This window comes from Ranitomeya imitator, chromosome 2 (assembly GCF_032444005.1).
Source record: "Ranitomeya imitator isolate aRanImi1 chromosome 2, aRanImi1.pri, whole genome shotgun sequence".
In the NCBI taxonomy this organism is placed as follows: domain Eukaryota; kingdom Metazoa; phylum Chordata; class Amphibia; order Anura; family Dendrobatidae; genus Ranitomeya; species Ranitomeya imitator.
Window position 1 is genome coordinate 261,024,175 of NC_091283.1, and position 21,275 is coordinate 261,045,449.

Genomic DNA, 21,275 nt, shown 5'->3' on the forward strand with positions numbered 1-21,275 from the left:
AAGAACCATGAGATTTAAGGACACACCACTAGTGTTGAGCATTCCGATACCGCAAGTATCGGGTATCGGCCGATACTTGTGGTATCGGAATTCCGATACCGAGATCCGATACTTTTGTGGTATCGGTATCGGATCCACATTAATGTGTAAAATAAAGAATTAAAATAAAAAATATTGATATATTCACCTCTCCGGCGGCCCCTGGACATCACCGCGGGTAACCGGCAGGCTTCTTTGTTTAAAATGAGCGTGTTTAGGACCTGCGAATGACGTCGCGGCTTCTGATTGGTCGCGTGGCGGTCACATGAGCGGCACGCGACCAATCAGAAGCCGCGACGTCATTCGCAGGTCCTAAACGCGCTCATTTTAAACAAAGAAGCCTGCCGGTTACCGCGGTGATGTCCAGGGACCGCCGGAGAGGTGAATATATCAATATTTTTTATTTTAATTCTTTATTTTACACATTAATATGGATCCCAGGGCCTGAAGGAGAGTTTCCTCTCCTTCAGACCCTGGGAACCATTAGGATACCTTCCGATACTTGGTGTCCCATTGACTTGTATTGGTATCGGATATCGGTATCGGCGATATCCGATACTTTTCGGGTATCGGCCGATACTATCCGATACCGATACTTTCAAGTATCGGACGGTATCGCTCAACACTACACACCACAAAGGATTGTTACTTACAGAATTAGCCTTTTGGATGACACCTTGATCTAACAATTCCTATATTATCTTTGACATAGAATCAATTGATTCTGGAGGCAATTTATACTGACGCTGAGGATCTCGCCCTTCCACATTTACAACAACATCCTTCATTGTACCAACCTCATTCCTGAACTTAGCCCAAAGAGAAGGAAAAAGCTGTACAATTTCTGTCAATACCTCGTCACCACCAGTTTCAGGCCACAAATGATCTGTTGACACAACATCATTTAAGCAAATACTTCCAACATGGCTATAATCACTAGGATCAATGACTACAGGTTTACAACCATCAGAATCTTTCCAGATAACTTGATTTCCTAGATCGACTACCCATCCAAAATTTCTGCATAAAATCTGTGCCAAGTATATTTTCAGAATCATGACAATACCAAATGTCAATTCCTGTTTTGATAGGTGTTTCCAACGTCACATTGGTAACTAAGGTTGCTTTAGTTCCACCTTGTCCACTAAAACCAACAATTGTACAAACTGGTGAATCTGGTTGTAGCTTAAAATCAAGATTTGTAACACTTAATTGGGCTCCTGTATCAATAAGAAATACAACATTTTGTCCTGCTAGATTTACCTTGACAAATGGTCTTCCACAGTCATCCAATGTAACTCGAGTCACAAATTACAATGGATGGGGTGTAGTAATTGTCTGTGATTGTTAGAAAGATGGAGGAGATGGGAGAAGACCAGTGTCCTTTTTAAAAGCACTTGGAATTCTGTCCCTGGACTTAGTTTCTTTCATTGTCATCGCTCTGATCTGTCTGATTAATGGTGCATATGGTGACTACGTTTGTCTGTTGTCAGTGTGAGTGAGTACAGAAGAATGTAATGGAGGTGCGGAAGGTTTGGTGGATGATTTTGGCATGAGTCCATTTTCCCTTCTCAATTCTAAATATTTTTCTGGCTAACATAGTACCAAGATATATATCTTTCCCGCATTATAAAAGGCATCCATCTTGTCATTGTAGTTTGGAATGTCTTTTACAATTTTCATTAACTGATCGTGTATTTTCAATTTGTGCTGCTCTGTCATGTAATTTCTTCCATTGTAGTTCACCTGCCTGTAAATCTTCTACAGAAACATGTGGATTTCGTGTGTCTGGTACAAATGATGTGGCGGCATTGTCTTCACGTTTGTTTGATCTTGTAAGAACAGAAACCTTTTTTATATCTTGGTGCAATTTGGACAATAATTCTGTTCAAGCATCGATTTGATCTTCCAATTTTTCATTATGTTCTGACAAATACAAAACAATTTGGACAATCAAAGTAATCCCCGTCAGACTCTTGTGTGTCACCTTGTGTGTCAGTATGACCAATCTCTTGTGTGATAGTACATGCTTTATGTGTTTGTGTTTCAGTTTTCTCAAATACTAAATTATTGTACACTCGGACCATGTACATGACATTTTGAAGCTTTCTCTGTAACTTTTTTTTACTGAAAAACCTCTGATCAATCTTAAGATTCTCTGCTTCACATTGGCTATAAAAACTAGACCATAATTGTGAATCTGTATGGCTATGAACAAACTTAAACTCTATATTACTTTTCTTAGAATAATCATGAATGAAATCCATTTTCTCACCTGTGGAATATCTTTTCCTCTCCTGGATTGATCCAACCGTCAATGGATGGTCCTCTGTGTCTCTACTGAAATCCTCAGACCTCCGTCATGGGACACATCCAGCTCTTTATGGTTGGAGACACAAATCCTCACTGTCTGTAGGCTCTGTCTGACTCTTGTGACGTGAAATAGCAGAATTCCTGCACCTTGAACAACAGGTGTTTAGCAGAGCTCTCCACCTCCGTGTGCAAGGGAAAGGATTTCTCAAAAATAGCACAAAAATCAGATTTGGCAGGGCTCGCCAAAATGTTAGAGAAAATAACAATTTCTTTTTTAAGTAAGAGCACAGTGAAGATAGAAAAGAAAGCAATATTGAATTGTGTGGATAAAACAAATCTTGTTTAATGTTCATTCAAAAAGTGATGACAAAAATGAAGAAAAGTAAGTTCATAGCACGTAGTAAGTATTAGATTATAGAAAACAAGCATTCATTGGTTCTTACATATGGTTTTGAAGTATGATGTGGTCTGAGTTGGAGATTCTTAAAGTATGAGAGAACTGTCTGAACAGGAGTTAGTGCATGTAGAAAAGCCGCAGAGACGCCATCACGTGTTTCTCAACGCAAGCAATAAATAGCCAGGTCTTTCACCGGGAAGGAACAAACACGGGAAGGGCAGCATCCAAAAAGGAAAACCACCTATGCCAAAACATGGTGTCCATCCACAGACATCTGTTTCGGGGTATTTGCCCCTCATCAGTGTGGAGTAGGAAACTGGCTATTAGCAGCAGTGCCTAGTAAAAGGAACAGGAGTTAGGTCGGCTTATATACTATTTTGACCCATAGGCTTACATTGGATCTATTTTTCCTGTCTCATAACCACATATGGTGATCTGCCACTATGTTCACAGCCTCTACCATATTAGAAGAACATTATTAACTTGCGGAATATGAATATCAGTTTTTTGTACATTACCTCATTTTGAAATGCTTAAGCATATAGCCTGTGACCTTTAAGAACCATTTATTATCTCCAAATAGCCACAGTTCTGACAAAAGCCCTATAGTTCTGACAAACAGAGAACAGATGTATCGGCCACAATCCTCAGAATAACTCAGTCTCTCACTATCCAGAGTACGTATTTGCTAGTTAGAACCTGCATATATTAAGTAAACTATATTTTTAAATTATTATTGAAATACTAATATTTTACAGTGGCTTACCCTCCTTCTGGAGTGTGTCAATGACTGCCTTTTAGACATCTGTCCAGTCAGCAGTCTTCCTCATGATTGTGGAGCCTACTGAAACAGACCAAGGGACCTTTTTAAAATGTTTAGGAAGCCGTTCCAGGTGTTTTTATTCTAATTTACTTACATAATGACTTTTGGGTTTTCATTGGCTGTAGGATCTAGTCATCAACAGAAATAAACACTTGAGATATATCACTCTATAATGACTCTATATAATATGAGTTTCACTTTTTGCATTTAACTGGAATAAATTACCGTATTTTTCCGAACATAAGACGCACTTTTTTTCCTCCAAATTTGGGAGGAAAGTGTGGGTGCGTCTTATTGTACGGATGTAGCATGTGGGGAGGGGGGCAGCAGTGAGTGGGATCGCACTGTTATCCCACTTCAGGATGCCCGTGCTGCCCAGAATCACCGCTGGGGAAACCCCATGGTCCCGATGATTAAGTGCAGTGAATATTCATTAGCGGCTCCCCGCCCACCTATCAGCTGAGCGGTGAGCCAAGAGCAGCAAATGAATACTGCACTTAAGCAGGGACACACATGGCTTCTCCAGCGCTGATTCCTGCAGCAGCTGGGGAGGTCTGTGTGTCCGGGGGAGAGGAGGCAGCAGCAGGGGCCAGAGGAGAGAGGAGATCGCTGCATACCTGCCTGCCATGCCTGGGCTGGATGCCAAGTGCTGTGCACAAACAGGACCTGTTTGATGTCAGGAGTGGGCGGGCTGGAGCATCACATGGCAGCTCAGAGCCCTCCCTCTTCTTGACATCATCACAGGTCCTTCAGGCTCTCCACTAGAATCTGCAGCTTCCTCATAACCTGTGCTGTGGAAAGGAAACGAGGGAAGGCTCTGTGTGCAGTCATGGGATGCTTTTACCTCACCACAGTGTGTCTGGCTGCCACATTTAAGAGGTTAGTCTTTACAAAACACAATAAAGCACTCTGCCACTCCTTTGGTGAACTATAACTCTCATGTCATAGGATCTGCAGGACATGCTGGGAGTTATAGTTCTCCCATGGGATTTTAAAGCAGCACTCCAGTGTTATTTTGCAGTGCTGGAGTGGTGCTTTCAATATAAGCCCTGTGCCCCCATTCTTATACTCACCCTCCAGCATCTTCATATAGTACTGTACAGACACCACACTGGTCCCGCAGCTTCCAACATAATAACATACTATTATATATAATAACACCACATATAATAGTATGTTATTTATGTTATTAAATATTTTACCACATTTTTTTGCTTCAAAGATTTTTTTTCCCTATTTTCCACCCCTAAAACCTGGGTGCGCCTTATAGTCCGGTGCGTATTATAGTCCGAAAAATACAGTAACTTTTTGATAATATTCTAACTTAGTGAGAAGCACTTGTATGTGACTATGTAAACACAATTAAGAACATAAAAAAAGCTTCTCCCCTGTGTGAATTCTTTGGTGGCTAGAAAGAGATGGTTTCTTCACAAAACATTTTCCACAATATGAACATGAAAATGGCTTCACCCCTGTGTGTGTTTTTTGGTGGGTAACAAGATTCGTCTTCCTGTTAAAACATTTCCCACATTCTGAACATGAAAAAGGCTTCTCCCCTGTGTGGGTTTTCTGGTGGCTAACAAGACTCGATTTGTGGTTAAAACATTTCCCACATTCTGAGCAGGAAAAAGGCTTCTCCCCTGTGTGAGTTTTCTGGTGGCTATCAAGATTCGTCTTCCTGTTAAAACATTTCCCACATTCTGAACATGAAAAAGGCTTCTCCCCTGTGTGAGTTTTCTGGTGGCTATCAAGATTCGTCTTCCTGTTAAAACATTTCCCACATTCTGAGCAGGAAAAAGGCTTCTCCCCTGTGTGGGTTTTTTGGTGGCTAGCAAGATTTGCTTTGTTGTGAAAACATTTCCCACATTCTGAACATGAAAAAGGCTTCTCCCCTGTGTGGGTTTTCTGGTGGCTAACAAGACTCAATTTGTGGTTAAAACATTTCCCACATTCTGAACATGAAAAAGGCTTCTCCCCTGTGTGGGTTTTCTGGTGGCTAACAAGACTCGATTTGTGGTTAAAACATTTCCCACATTCTGAGCAGGAAAAAGGCTTCTCCCCTGTGTGGGTTTTCTGGTGGCTAACAAGACTCGATTTGTGGTTAAAACATTTCCCACATTCTGAGCAGGAAAAAGGCTTCTCCCCTGTGTGGGTTTTCTGGTGGCTAACAAGATTCGCTTTGTGGTTAAAACATTTCCCACATTCTGAACAGGAAAAAGGCTTCTCCCCTGTGTGAGATCTATGATGTCTGATAAGAACATTTTTATCTGTAAAACATTTCCCACATTCTGAACAAGAAAAAGGCTTCTCTCCTGTGTGGGTTTTCTGGTGGCTAACAAGATGCGCTTTCTGGTTAAAACATTTCCCACATTCTGAACAAGAAAAAGGCTTCTCTCCTGTGTGGGTTTTCTGGTGGCTAACAAGATACGCTTTCTGGTTAAAACATTTCCCACATTCTGAACAGGAAAAAGGTTTCTCCCCTGTGTGAGACATATGATGTCTGATAAGAAATTTTTTATCTGTAAAACATTTCCCACATTCTGAACAAGAAAAAGGCTTCTCTCCTGTGTGAGTTCTTTGGTGTGTAACAAGCTTCGCTTTCCGAATAAAACATTTTCCACATTCTGAACATGAAAATGGCTTCTCTGTGTGAATTCTCTGGTGACTGACAAAATCTGATTTCTGTTTAAAACATCTCCCACACTTGGAACAAGACATTTTATTGTCTGATTTGTGAAGGTTTTGTTGTTTGAGAAAGGACTTTTCTAGGGGAAAACTATTTTCATATTCTGAAAATGAAAATGTCTTCATTGCTTTAGGAGCAGTTCCTTTTTTAATGCTTATTTTGTGACTTTGATTTTCCTTAGTAGTCGGTAATGAATCAGAAGACAGGATCTGTTCCACAAGATCAGATGACAGATCTTTGCTGTGAAGGGATGATGGTATATTTGTAGTAATGGCATTCACTTCAATTGTATCCTGTGGGATCTCAAGATTATCTGATTTAAACATTGAAGATGTCAGCTGTCCTGCTGATCTTCTGGTACGATCATCTGCCAAGAATAAAACCAATTATTATTTTAGAATAAAATATCCTTGAATTCTATATTTTTGACCATTTCTACTTAAATGGTCTGTAAAAATGGCAAGTTATGCAAAATTATTGAATTATTCACCAAGACAATGACAGTTTACAGTTTACTAGACTGTGCTCTAGCCACATTAAGCATCCATGCTTTTGGCATTACTATAGTGAGAAGAAATCGCTTATTGTCTGGCATGTGTATCTCCTGGAGCACAATCTGGGCACTATGTGTTATGTAATAACTTGGGATATTTGCAATTTTCACTTTCCAACATTCACTGCGCGTGCTAATATATGGAAGCTGCAAGTGGAGTCAATATAGTCACTATTCCTATAATTTATTGAGGGTTATAATTTACAAAATGGAGTCATTTTAACCCCTTCATGACCCCAGCTTTTTTTGGTTTTGCGTTTTTCGCTCTCCTCCTTCCCAGAGCCAAACCTTTTTTTATTTTACTGTCAATATGGCCATGTGAGGGCTTATTCTTTTGCAGGACGAGTTGCACTTTTGAACGATATTATTGGTTTTGGCATGTTGTGTACTAGAAAACGGGAAAAAAAATTCCAAGTGTGGTGAAATTGCAAAAAAGTGCAATCCCACACTTGTTTTTTGTTTGGCTTTTTTGCTAGGTTCACTAAATGCTAAAACTGACCTGCCATTATGATTTTCCAGGTCAGTACGAGTTCATATACCCTAAACATGTCTACGTTATTATTTATCTAAGTGGTAAAAAAAATTCCAAACTTTGCTAAAAAAAAAAAAATTGCGCACTTTTCCGATACCTGTAGCGTCTCCATTTTCGTGATCTAGGGTTGGGTGATGGCTTATTTTTTGTGTGCTGAGCTGACATTTTTAATGCTACCATTTTGGTGCAGATACATTCTTTTGATCGCCCATTATTGCATTTTAATGCAATGTTGCGGTGACCCAAAAAAATTGTAATTCTGACGTTTCAATTTTTTCTCGCTACACCGTTTAGCAATCAGGTTAATTTTTTTATTAATAGATCGGGCAATTCTGAGCGCGGCGATATGAAATATGTGTATATTTGATTTTTTTGGGTTTTATTTTGAATGGGGCGAAAGGAGGGTGATTTAAAACTTCTATATTTTTTTCATATTTTTTAAAACATTTTTTTTACTTTTGCCAAGCTTCAATAGTCTCCATGGGAGGCTAGAAGCTAGCATAGCCTGATCAGCTCTGCTACATAGGAGCGATGCTCAGATTGCTCCTATGTAATAGATTTACTGCATTGCTATGAGTGCTGACCACAGGGTGGCGCTCACAGCAATCAGGCATCAACAGCCATAGAGGTCTTCAATAGACATCTGGTTGTCATGCCAACGCATCGCTGACCCCCGATCACGTAACGGGGGTCAGTAATGCACGCATTTTAGACCCGATGGCCGGAAGCGCTAGTTAAATGCTGCTGTCAGCGTTTGACAGTAGCATTTAACTAGTTAATAGTGTCGGGTGGATCGTGAATCCACCCCGGGTGGATCGTGAATCCACCCCCCCCCTCCCCCCCCCCCCCCCCCCCGCTATTGCGAGCACATGTCAGCTGTTTTGAACAGGCTTTGATGCGGGCTCACCGCCGGAGGCCACATCAAAGTGGGGGTTCTGACCTCGGATGTACTATCCCGTCCGAGGTCAGAAAGGGGTTATAGGGATTTCATCTGCTCTGGTTTTCTGCAATTTTGTCATATTAGGAATTCTGCAAATGGTGCGTCCCATATCCTCTGGTATCTGCTCCTGCAATGTCTGCTTTGGACACCAGACGCTGCCTTACTCATTCTGAAGGCAATGCTGGTAACATAGGAGGGGTTTGAACCAGAAGCTCTTGGCGGTGCAGGCTCCTACCACCCACTAAGATTAGGGTGCCTGGCATCTGTAGTACCATCCAGTCTGGCAGTATGGGTGTGTGGGCTGTCAGCTGCAGTAATCTCTTCCCTGTTTTAGCCATTTGGAAAGCACCAAACCTTTTTTAATCAGATAAATTTGTATTAACGATAACAAGATTTACATCAGATCACATGTTCATACTCATTTTATGCTTAACAGTAAATTAACCCCCCATGGAGACCATATCAGGAGCAAACAATAATTCGTCCATAGGTGACAATATCAAACAGAGTTCCAGTTTACCATAAGTTGTACTCTATAATACTATATACTGGTAGAATATTATTCCTATCCAAACACGGCTGCCATAATTTATGGAAGAAATCTAGCTCGTCTCTGCTGGTGTAAATGCTTTTCTCAGTTATGTGGTTCGTTTGAGCAATGAATTCACGTCTGGACGGAGGCTCCTCTCTAACCCAATATTTTGCAAACAGTTTCCTTGCAGCAAACTATAATCTTGCAATTACAATTTTAGTCATATTGTCAGTTAATATTTACCCTAATATACATATCAACGGATCCCTAGGGATAACGTACCCATACATCACTCCTATGAGGACAATCTGGGACAATGCCAAAGCATATGCAATATGTCTGCCTGAGGCCAGTTTCACATGTCAGTGGCTCCGGTACGTGAGGTGACAGTTTCCTCACGTACCGGAGCCACTGACACACGTACACACAGTGAAATCAATGCATCTGTACAGATGTCATTGATTTTTTGCGGACCGTGTCTCCGTGTGCCAAACACGGAGACATGTCAGTGTTCGTGGGAGCGCACGGATTACACAGACCCATTAAAGTCAATGGGTCCGTGTAAAACACGAACCGCACACGGACGTTGTCCGTGTGCAGTCCGTGTGCCGTGCAGGAGACAGCGCTACTGTAAGCGCTGTCCCCCCACTGGTGCTGAAGCCGCGATTCCTATCTTCCCTGCAGAAGCGTTTGCTGTAGAGAAGATCTGAATAATCGTGATTAAAATAAATATCTTCTATTGTATGAGCGGTCACGTGGGGCCGCCGATTACAGTCATGAATATGCGGCTCCACCTCCCATAGGGGTGGAGCCGCATATTCATTACTGTAAATGAGTGGCCCCACGTGACCGCTCATACAGTAGAAGGTGCGGCCAGGACAGGAAGCAGCGCCAGCCAGCGAGGGAGCCGGGTGAGTATTTTAACAACAGCGGGGGGGGGGAGGGGGGGTGGGAGGGCGCACAGGGGGTGGGAGGGGGTTTGGCACATGGATATTTATTTTAAACACGATTATTCATATCTTCTCTACAGCAAACGCTGCTGCAGGGAAGATATGAATCGTGGCTTCAGCACCAGATGCAGGGGACAGCGTTAAACTTTATATTAAATGGGAGCAAGCATATGGCAGACTATACTGAGAAAAAATAATGGGATATGTAATGGAGCAGTGGAGATATTCCAGATTACTTAATATATACAAGTGAAAGAAATTTTCAATATATATATAAATATACCGTTATAAGCAAGTGAGAAAATAGTATAAACAAATAACTAAAATAAGAATCCTTTTTTTTTGTTTCTCGTGTTTAAAATAAAGATCCATGTCCCCATCCCCCTCCCACCCCCTGTGCGCCCGCCCGCTGTTATTAAAATACTCACCCGGTCCCTCGCTGGCGCTGCTTCCTGTCCTGGCCGCACCTTCTACTGTATGAGCGGTCACGTGGGGCCGCTCATTTACAGTAATGAATATGCGTCTCCACCCCTATGGGAGGTGGAGCCGCATATTCATGACTGTAGTGCAATAAACAAGAAGACGAGCACTCACCATCTGTGCGAAAAGTCTTTCCTTTATTGAGGCTTCATGTTAAAAAAGCAGGATACAGCAGGGAGAACCTGAGGTTCCTATGACGACGATCGTTTCGCTCTAGTGAGCTTCTAACAGGCCCTCTAGGGTTAAATGATCGGACAGACATGCCAGTATTTTTATAGGTATCTTGGTAATCTGTCGCTGTACTCATTGTTTTAAATATATATTTGTAGTTTTATATGCTTGTTAAGTCATTTTGTTCCACTTCACTTTGTTTTTAAAGTTTTACTAAGTAGGAGTTCCTTACTTTGGTGACATTTACAGGGGAGGGAGTGCCGCTTGGACAGATATATGCTTGATAAGCTCTCCCACCTGACGTTACCATCAGACCCGTAGAAGCTCACTAGAGCGAAACGATCGTCGTCATAGGAACCTCAGGTTCTCCCTGCTGTATCCTGCTTTTTTAACATGAAGCCTCAATAAAGGAAAGACTTTTCGCACAGATGGTGAGTGCTCGTCTTCTTGTTTATTGCACTATTGGAGATATCTTTTTCTGTTTTCTACGAGCACCCAATTCTGTAGTGGCAAATACAACGCTCAGCTGTCTGGAGGTGGAGCACAGGTGTTTCGGAGCTGATTGTGCGTCTGACTTTTTTTCTTTGATTTTTCTGCATGTTCATGACTGTAATTGGTGGCCCATGTGACCGCTCATACAGTAGAAGGTGCGGCCAGGACAGGAAGCAGATCCAGCGAGAGAGCGAGCCGGGTGAGTATTTTAAGAACAGCGGGGGGGGGGGGGCGCACAGGGGATGGGAGGGGGGTGGGGACATGGAGCTTTATTTTAAACACGAGAAAAAAAAAAAAAAGGATTATTCATATCTTCTCTACAGCAAACGCTGCTGCAGGGAAGATATGAATGGGGCTTCAGCACCAGTGGGGGGGGACAGCGCTTACTGTAGCGCTGCCTCCTGCACGGCACACGGACTGCACATGTACAACGTCCGTGTGCGGTACGTGTTTTACACGGACCCATTGACTTTAATGGGTCCGTGTAATCCGTGCGCTCCCACGAACACTGACATGTCTCCGTGTTTGGCACACGCAGACACGGTCCGCAAAAAATCAATGACATCTGCACAGATGCATTGATTTTAATGTGTCTACGTGTGTCAGTGGCTCCGGTACATGAGGAAACTGTCACCTCACGTACCGGAGCCACTGACGTGTGAAACCGGCCTAAACCGGTGTTGCATTCATTTATGGTGGACCATTGGAGCTACTATGAATCCTGACCAGAAGATTACAGAAAATAATATTGCTCTACATTTCAGGAGAGATTGTGCAGTAATCTGAATTTCTTAGGATCGGAAACAATGTAATTTATGAGGTGGAGTGAATCCATGAAACCAGGGCTGGAGCCAACACATCTCCTGCCGGCGGGAATAAATGTATGGTGGGTACAGAAAGTATTCAGACCCCTTTACATTTTTCACTCTTTGTTTCATTGCAGCCATTTGGTAAATTTAAAAAAGATCATTTTTCTCTCATTAAATGTACACGCTGCACCCCATCTTGACTGAAAAAAATCAGAAACGTAGAAATTTTAGCAAATTTAATAAAAAAGAAAAACTGAAATATCACATGGTCATAAGTCTTCAGAGCCTTTGCTCATACACTCATATATCAGTCACACGCTGTCCATTTCCTCGTGATCCTCCTTGAGATGGTTCTACTCCTTCATTGGAGGCCAGCTGGGTTTAATTAACCCCCGGAGCCTTTTTCAGTTTTGCGTTTTCATTTTTAACTCCCCTTCTCCTCAGAGCCATAACTTTTTTATTTTTCCATCAATATGGCCATGTGAGGACTAGTATTGAGCGATACCGTCCGATATTTGAAAGTATCGGTATCAGATGGTATCGGCCGATATCCGAAAAATATCGGATATCGCCGATACCGATATCCGATACCAATACAAGTCAATGGGACACAAATATCGGAAGGTATCCTGTAATGGATCCCAGGGTCTGAAGGAGCGGAAACTCTCCTTCAGGCCCTGGGATCCATATTCATGTGTAAAATAAAGAATAAAAATAAAAAATATTGATATACTCACCCTCTGACGCGCCCTGGTTGTCACTGCTGCAACCGCTATGCTTTCGTTGCAAAGGATGAGCGCGTTAAGGGCCTTCGATGACGTCGCGGCTTGTGATTGGTCGCTGAGCGCGTCAGAGGGTGAGTATATCAATATTTTTTATTTTTATTCTTTATTTTACACATGAATCTTAATCCCAATACCGATTCCCGATATCACAAAAATATCGGAACTCGGTATCGGAATTCCGATACAGCAAATATCGTCCGATACCCGATACTTGCAGTATCGGAATGCTCAACACTAGTGAGGATTTGTTTTTGCGGGACGAGTTGTACTTTTGAATGACACCATTGATTTTACCATGTCGTGTACTAGAAAATGGGGAAAAATTCCAAGTGTGGTGAAATTAAAAAAAAAAGTGCACTCCCACACTTGTTTTTTGATTCTCCGAATCATTATGAGTTTATAGACACCAAACATGTCTAGGTTCTTTTTCATCTGTGTGGTGAAAAAAAAACAAAAAACCTTCGTTAAAAAAAAAAAAAAAAAAAGAAAATTTTCGCCATTTTCCGATACCCTTGGCGTCTCATTTTTCGCGATATCGGGTCGGGGAAGGGCTTATTTTTTGTGCGCCGATCTGTCGTTTTTTAATGACACCATGTTGGTGCAGATACGATCTTTGGATCACCCATTATTGCATTTTTATGCAATGTTGCGGCGACCAAAACAAGTAATTCTGTCAATTTTACTTTTTTCTCGCTATTCCGTTTAGCAATCAGGTTAATCCTTCTTTTTTTATTGATAGATCGGGCAATTCTGAATGCGACGATATCAAATATGTGTACGTTTGATTTTATTTTTATTGTTTTATTTTGAATGGGGCGAAAGGGGTGTGATTTGAATTTTTATATTTTTTATTTTTATATATTTAAAAACTTTTTTGTTTTACTTTTGGCATGCATCAATAGTCTTCATAAGAGACTAGAAGCTGCCACAACCCAATCGGCTCTGCTACATAGAGGCGATGTTCAGATGGCCTGTATACAGCAGATTTACTCACTTGCTATGAGCGCCGACCACTGGGTTGCGCTCACAGGAAGCCAGCACTGACAACCATAGAGGTCTCCAGGATACCTCAGGTTGTCATGCCAACACATCCGTGACCCACGATCATGTGATGGGGTCACCAGTTTGCATATTTCCTTCGTGATTGCCATAAGTAAAATTTAAATGCCGCTTCAGAGTTTGACAGCGGCATTTAACTGGTTAATAGCCGTGGGCGGATCTCTATTCCACCCGCGGCTATTGCGGGCACATGTCAGCTGCTCAAAACAGCTGACGTGTCCCCGGAAAGATGTGGGCTCACCGCCAGAGCCCACATCAAAGGGAGGGAGTCCGACTTCAGCATACTATTACTCCCGATGTCGGTAAGGGGTTAAACTGATAGGACTTGATTTGGAAAGGCCCACACCTGTCTATATAAGACCTCACAGCTCACAGTCCAAGTCAGACCAAATGAGAATTATGAGGTCAAAGGAACTGGCCAAGGAGCTCAGAGACAGAATTGTGGCAAGGCACAGATCTGGCCAAGGTTACAACAGAATTTCTGCAGTACTCAAGATTCCTAAGAGCACAGTGGCCTCCATAATCCTTAAATGGAAGAAGTTTGGGACCAACAGAAGTCTTTCTAGACCTGGCCGTCCAGCCAAACTGAGCAATTGGTGAGAGAGGTAAAGAAGAACCCCAAGATCACTGTGGCCGAGCTCCAGAGATGCAGTAGGGAGATGGGAGTAAGTTCCACAAAGTCAGCTATCACTGTAGCCCTCCACCAGTCGGGCCTTTATGGCAGAGTAGTGCAAGACATATGAAAGCCTGCATAGAGTTTGCTAAAAACACATGAAGGACTTTCAGACTATGAGAAATAAGATTCTCTGCTCTGATAAGATGAAGATAGAACTTTTTGGTGATAATTCTCAGCGGTATCACTGCTCATCACCTGCCCAATACAATCCCTACAGTGAAACATGGTGGTGGCAGCATCATGCTATGGGGGTGTTTTTCAGCTGCAGGGACAGGATGACTAGTTGTCATTTAAGGAAACATGAATGCGGCCAAGTACAGAGATATCCTGGATGAAAACCTCTTCCAGAGTGCTCTGGACCTCATACTTGGCCAAAGGTTCCCCTTCCAACAAGACAATGACCCTAAGCACACAGCTAAAATAACAAAGGAGTGGCTTCAGAACAACTCTGTGACCATTCCAGACTGGCCCAGCCAGAGCCCTGACCTAAACCCAATTGAGCATCTATGGAGAGACCTGAAAATGGCGTCCACCAACGTTCACCATCCAACCTGACGGAACTGGAGAGGATCTGCAAGGAAGAAAGGCCGAGGACCCCCAAATCCAGGGGTGAAAAACTTGTTGCATCATTCCCAAGAAGTCTCAAGGCTGTACTAGCTCTAAAGGGTTAATACTGAGCAAAGGGTCTGAATACTTATGACTAGGGTTGAGCGACTTTTACTTTTATAGGATCGGGTCGGGTTTCACGAAACCCGACTTTCTCAAAAGTCGGGTCGAGTGAAATCGGCCGATCCTATAGAAAAGTCGGGGTCGGGGTCGGCCGAGACACGAAACCCAATGCAGTGCATTGGGTTTCTAATGGTTCCCAGGGTCTGAAGGAGAGGAAACTCTCCTTCAGGCCCTGGGATCCATATTTAAGTGTAAAATAAAGAATTAAAATAAAAAACATTGCTATACTCACCCTCTGACGCGCCCTGGTACTAACCGGCAGCCTTCCTTCCTTTGAATCAGCGCGTGAAAGACCTTCGATGACGTCGCGGCTTGTGATTGGTCGCGCAACCGCCCATGTGACCGCTCACGCGACCAATCACAAGCCGCGACGTCACCGAAGGTCCTTCAAGCGCTTATTCTTAGGAAGGAAGGCTGCCGGAAAGAAGCAGGGTGCGTCCGAGGGTGAGTATATTCTTATTAGGTATATACTCACCCTCGGACGCGCCCTGCTTCTTTCAGATTCAGAAGATCGCCGACCTCATGGCCGACCCCACACAGGGGTCGGGTCAGGTTTCATGAAACCCGACTTTGCCAAAAGTCGGCGACTTCTGAAAATGGCCGACCCGTTTCGATCAGCCCTACTTATGACCAATTTAATAAATAACTTAATAAATTTGCAAAAATTACTACATTTTTGTGTTTTTTTCAGTGAAGATGGGGTGCAGAGTGTACATTAATGAGAAAAAAATGAACTTTTTTGAATTTCCAAATGGCTGCAATGAAACAATGAAAAATGTAAAGTCTTCTTCTGAATACTTTCCGCACCCGCTGTATATTACAGCCATCAGCCACGCACAACTTAGAGATATATCATGGCCCTGGTGTGATGTTTATTATGTGTATCACAATCCTCCTTGATGTTAGTCGGTTTTAATACAAATTGAAAAGTCAGGATAAAGGGAAACTCTGTTATTGTGCAGAAATTCACACTTGGCCTCACTGCACATTTAATGTTGTCGCTCATAAAAGTGAAGTTTGGCCAGAAAGACTGGACCTGGTCTTGTAGGGACCATATGATCACATTCAGCAGCACAGAAGGGAGAGAAGGGAGATTCCTCCGATATCAGGGATCTAAAAACCACCCAAGCGATCCATAATAGGATGACCAGCCAGAGACATAATATTAGGAAAGGTGTAATCTGTCTGTTTAGGCATTTCTCTTTAGAATATAAACGAGATCCCACCAGTTTAACCCCTTAGTGACAGAGCCACTTTGGTACTTAATGACCAAGCCACTTTTTACAATTCTGACCACTGTCCCTTTATGAGGTTATAATTCTGGAACGCTTTAACGGATCCCGCTGATTCTGAGAAAGATTTTTCGTGACATATTGTACTTCATGTTAGTGGTAACATTTCTTCGATATTACTTGCGATTATTTATGAAAAAAACGGAAATATGGCGAAAATTTTTAACAATTTGCAATTTTCAAACTTTGAATTTTGATGCCCTTAAATCAGAGAAATATGTCACGAAAAATAGTTAACAAATAACATTTCCCACATGTCTACTTTACAGCAGCACAATTTTTGAAACAATTTTTTTTTTTTTTGGTAAGGCTACGTTCACATTAGCGTTTCCCGACGCTGCGTCGGGAAACGCGGGGAAACGCAGCGGCGACGCACGCGTCATGCGCCCCTATGTTTAACATAGGGGACGCATGCGTTTTTCTAGGTGCGTTTTCCGACACGTGCGTCGTTTTTGACGCTAGCGTCGGACGCAAGAAAACGCAACAAGTTGCATTTTTCTTGCGTCCGATTTTCGTCAAAAAACGACGCACGCGTCGCAAAACGCGCGCGTTTTTGCGTGCGTTTGCGCGCGTTTTTTCGTGCGTCGCGTGTTGCGTCGCCGACGCAGGGCGGCGCAACGCTAGTGTGAACGTAGCCTTAGGAAGTTAAAAGGGTTAAAAGTTCACCAGCGATTTCTCATTTTTACAACAAAATTTTTTAGGGACCATCCCACATTTAAAGTCACTTTGAGGGGTCTATATGGCTGAAAATACGCAAACTTGACACCATTCTAAAAACTACACCCCTCAACGTGCTCAAAACCACATTCAAGAAGTTTATTAACCCTTGACGTGCTTCACAGCAACTGAAACAATGTGGAAGGAAAAAATGACGGCTGACGTCAGTGTCAGTTGCCAGGGCAAGTGCGCGCTTCAGCTGAGTGGAGGGAGCTTCGCCTTCGCCGCAGGAGCGCGGTCAGGTAAGAACTTTTTTTTTTTTATATTGAGAGCAGCGATTCAGGGGGCCTGGGGCTGAATGCTAGGCACACTGGGGCAGAATGCTGGACACACTGGGGCAGAATGCTGGACACACTGGGGGCAGAATGCTGGACACACTGGGGGCAGAATGCTGGACACACTGGGGGCAGAATGCTGGACACACTGGGGGCAGAATGCTGGACACACTGGGGGCAGAATGCTGGACACACTGGAGGCAGAATGCTGGACACACTGGGGCAGAATGCTGGACACACTGGGGGCAGAATGCTGGACACACTGGGGGCAGAATGCTGGACACACTGGGGCAGAATGCTGGACACACTGGGGGCAGAATGCCGGACACACTGGGGGCAGAATGCTGGTGGACACACTGGGGCAGAATGCTGGTGGACACACTGGGGGCAGAATGCTGGACACACTGGAGGCAGAATGCTGGACACACTGGGGGCAGAATGCTGGACACACTGGGGCAGAATGCTGGACACACTGGGGGCAGAATGCTGGACACACTGGGGGCAGGACTGGAGACAGGTGGGGCAAGAATGGAGATACGGGGCATGATTGGAGACACGGGGCAGAATGAAAGACATGGGGCAGGATTGGATCATGGGGCAGGATGAATATGATGGAGACATATGGGACACGATGGGGAGATCATATGGGGCAGAATGGATACTCATGAGGGCAGGATGGGAGAACATATGGCTGAAGCCAGGAATGAGACACACAGCGCCCAGGATGGGGGATATTATTACCATAGGGGCGAATTACAGGATATTATTACTGCAGTGATGTATTTATTTTATTTTTTGAGGATAGTGTTTTAAATTGGGGGGGGGGGGTTGTCCTTTTACTGTGTAGAGTGATACTATGTTGCCTTTGATGGAATGGTCTGCGGGTGTCATATTGCATTTTCAGAGCCCCTGATGTACCTAAACAGTAGAATCCCCCCACAAGTGAACCCATTTTGGAAACTAGACCCCCAAAGGAACTTATCTAGATATGTAGTGATCATTATTAATGCCCAAGTGCTTCACAGAAGTTTGACGCAGAGCCATGAAAATAAAAAATCATTTTTTTCCCACAAAAATGATTTTTTAGCCCCCAATATATTTTTTTTCGCAAGGGTAACAGGAGAAACTGGACCCCAAAAGTTGTTGTCCAATCATTCCAGAGTACGCTGATACCCCATATGGGGAGTAAACTACTGTTTGGGCGCATGGCAGAGCTCAGAAGGGAGGGAGCACCAATTCACTTTTTGAATACAAAATTGACTGTCGCGTTTGGAGACCCCCTGATGTACCTAAACAGTGGAAACCCCCCAATTCTAACTCCAACCATAACCCCAACACACCCCTAACGCTAATCCCAACCCAATCCAAAACCCTAATCAAAAGCCTAACCCCAAAACACCCCTAACCCTATGGCATAACCCTAATCACAACCCTAACGCCAAAACACCCCTAACCCTAATCCCAACCCTAACCCTAATCAAATCCCTAAGCCCAACACACCCCTAATCATAATCTCAACCCTAACCTCAAACCTAACCCTAATCCCAAACGTAACCCTAATGCCAACCTTAACCCTAATACCAACCCTAACCCTAATCCAAACCCTAATCTCAACTCTAACCCTAACTTTAGCCCCAACCCTAACCCTAAGTTTAGCCCCAACCCTAACCCTAATTGGAAAATAGAAATACATACATTTTTTTATTTTATCATTTTCTCCTAACTAAGGGGGTGATAAAGGGGGGGGGGGTTGCTTACTATTTTTTTTATTTCGACCACTGTGAGAGGATCTCAAAACGTATCATTTGTATAAGCCTGAGGAAGGAGCTGGTTCACATCGGAAATGAGTAGAATGTTAAAATGAAAAGTTTGTTGTTTCTTTTACGTTCATTTGTTTTGATAGCCAACTTTCTGGCTCAGCACTTGGCAGCTCTTTTCAAAGCCCTGATTTTTTCCTTCTTCCCATATCAGGGATTTTGGAAGCCAACAGCATCATTACCCTCCGTTTTCTCATCATAATATATATCTATCTTGTCAGCACATTCTACGTACGCTGTCATTTGGCTTTGTAGTTTACAGATCTGGGCAGGTAACGGTCAGAGTCTTCTAATCTCAGGGGGTAGGTGGATCTTCCAGGGTGAAAGTTCTATAGAAAAGGGCTTTCAATGCCCAAAGTCATTAGAACAGTTTTGGGTGGTGGAGAATGTTGTGGTCTAGAGTCAAAATGGTGATCATGGTAATACGGCCGGACTACACCACCGATAAAGCAGTCACAGCTGGTGATGAGAAGAATCTGTGACTTCTCTGCATTTAGTGGTTACTACTCACCTCGGTAGTCATATGTGGGAATCTCCTCTTTACACCGCTCATCACCCCTCACATATGTCTCTGTAGTATTAATATGGGTCAGATCTTCACCCTGAAACAAATATTATAAAAGTCACCGACAGATGGAGAAGTCACATCTATGATCAGCTCTAATCCTGCCATCTCCACTGTTCTCATTACACAAGTATAAAACATATAATACTGGTGGATAAAACAAGACTGAGCCCAAGACCTTCACCGGCGTCTACACAATGTGACAGGGTCACTGGTAAGGTGATAGAGGGGAGATGTGTGTCACTGCACTTAACGGCGTCCGTGGTGTGAAACCAGAGCATTTTTTCTCCAGCACACTACGTGTTGTGTGGGTTAAGTAGCATAAACAGGGCTGGTTTTATGTGGACCTTCACAGAGCGGGTGGGAGAAGGTCCACTTTATCTCCCCTGGTAGACCCGCCAGGACCTGCGTGAGGACATGATCATGTGATCAATCACATGATGGGGAAGTTACAGGCTTGGGTTGAAATAACAGAGCTCTACAGTCTGGGTTTAGCTAGCCTGGAGAGATGACTCCAGAGGCTTTGTGGCTTGTCATGCACAGACTGAACCTGTGCTGCTCCAGGGCGGGGTGCCACCCGCAACATACGGACTGTGCTGCAGTTTTTTTTTTCTTTTGTTATTTTGCTCCAGTTTTAGCCAAAAATTCTAAGTTTGTTTTCCCCACAACTTGGTTTATGCTGCCTTACAATAAACCAACGAGGATTTAAAGAGACAGTGTTCCTATTTTTCCTACCTCTGTGTGCCGCCATGTGAGTGTGGGACACCCGCCAGGGCCGTGGGGTACTCGGTACTGGGTCTGGTACTTAAAGGGGATATGACAATGGCAGCAACCCGGTCCGTGGTCCTGGGCGCCTAAGTCAAAGGGAATGTCCTTAAAGAGTCATTTGAATAAAGTTTGTGCTCGTGATGCCACCTGTGTTATTCGGTCAGGGTAACCGACGCTGCTTAAAGGGGTCCTCTGGGGAGATGTTTTGGCAGCAGTGATGGTATGGCTTCCCACAGATGAAGCTGGGTCCCCAGGGCTTCCGGTGTATAGATAAAGATAGTGGGTGGTGTAGCAAGGAAACGGAGGACACAAGTTTGTAGTCTCTTTACCTGGTTTACTGATGAATTCAGGCAGCCACAGTCCATGGCACCAAATCACAGGTACAGGTAGGATCCGGCTGGCTTGGAAGCGAGTTGGGATTCCCTTTTACCAGGTGGAGTTAGAAGCCTTCCTTCTAGCGCAGTGGTGTAGTCCCTTGCTGCCTTAAGGTTCTCACAAGGTCCTCACGTGATCTCTCTGTCCCCCTTGTAGGTAGGACACTAACCCGTATAACAGGTGGCTCAAGCCTTTTTCTCAGGCTGGTAAGGGGCCATGGATATTGCCCCCCAACCTAAGAACAGCAGCCTGCAGCTGCCCAGAAAAGGCACATTTATTAGATGCGCCAATTCTGGCGCTTTGCCCGCCTCTTCCAACTTGCCCTGTAGCGGTGGCAAGAGGGGTTAATATTTGTGGGGTTGATTTCATCTTTGTATTGTCATGTGACATCAAGCCCACGACTCAGTAATGGAGAGTTAGACACGTATCCATAACTAATCCTATAGTTATATGGTAATTAAAGACACAGCAAAGAATAAAGTCTTTTAATTGGAAAAAAA

General features: G+C 43.5%; 1 protein-coding gene across 2 annotated transcripts in view; it reads right to left on the minus strand.

The window, feature by feature from the left end:
• Positions 1-2,313: 2,313 nt before the first annotated feature.
• LOC138663005 (oocyte zinc finger protein XlCOF6-like) overlaps positions 2,314-21,275 on the minus strand; it is a 150,156-nt gene continuing 131,194 nt past the window's right edge. The window contains exons 8-9 of one of the 2 annotated variants that reach the window (XM_069749046.1): positions 19,579-19,669; positions 2,314-6,625 (exon numbers count right to left, since the gene is read on the minus strand). In XM_069749046.1, the coding sequence (XP_069605147.1) occupies positions 4,935-6,625; positions 19,579-19,669 (1,782 nt within the window). In that variant the 3' untranslated portion in view covers positions 2,314-4,934. The remainder of the gene's footprint in view (positions 6,626-19,578; positions 19,670-21,275) is intronic. The other variant, XM_069749047.1, reaches the window with a different exon arrangement.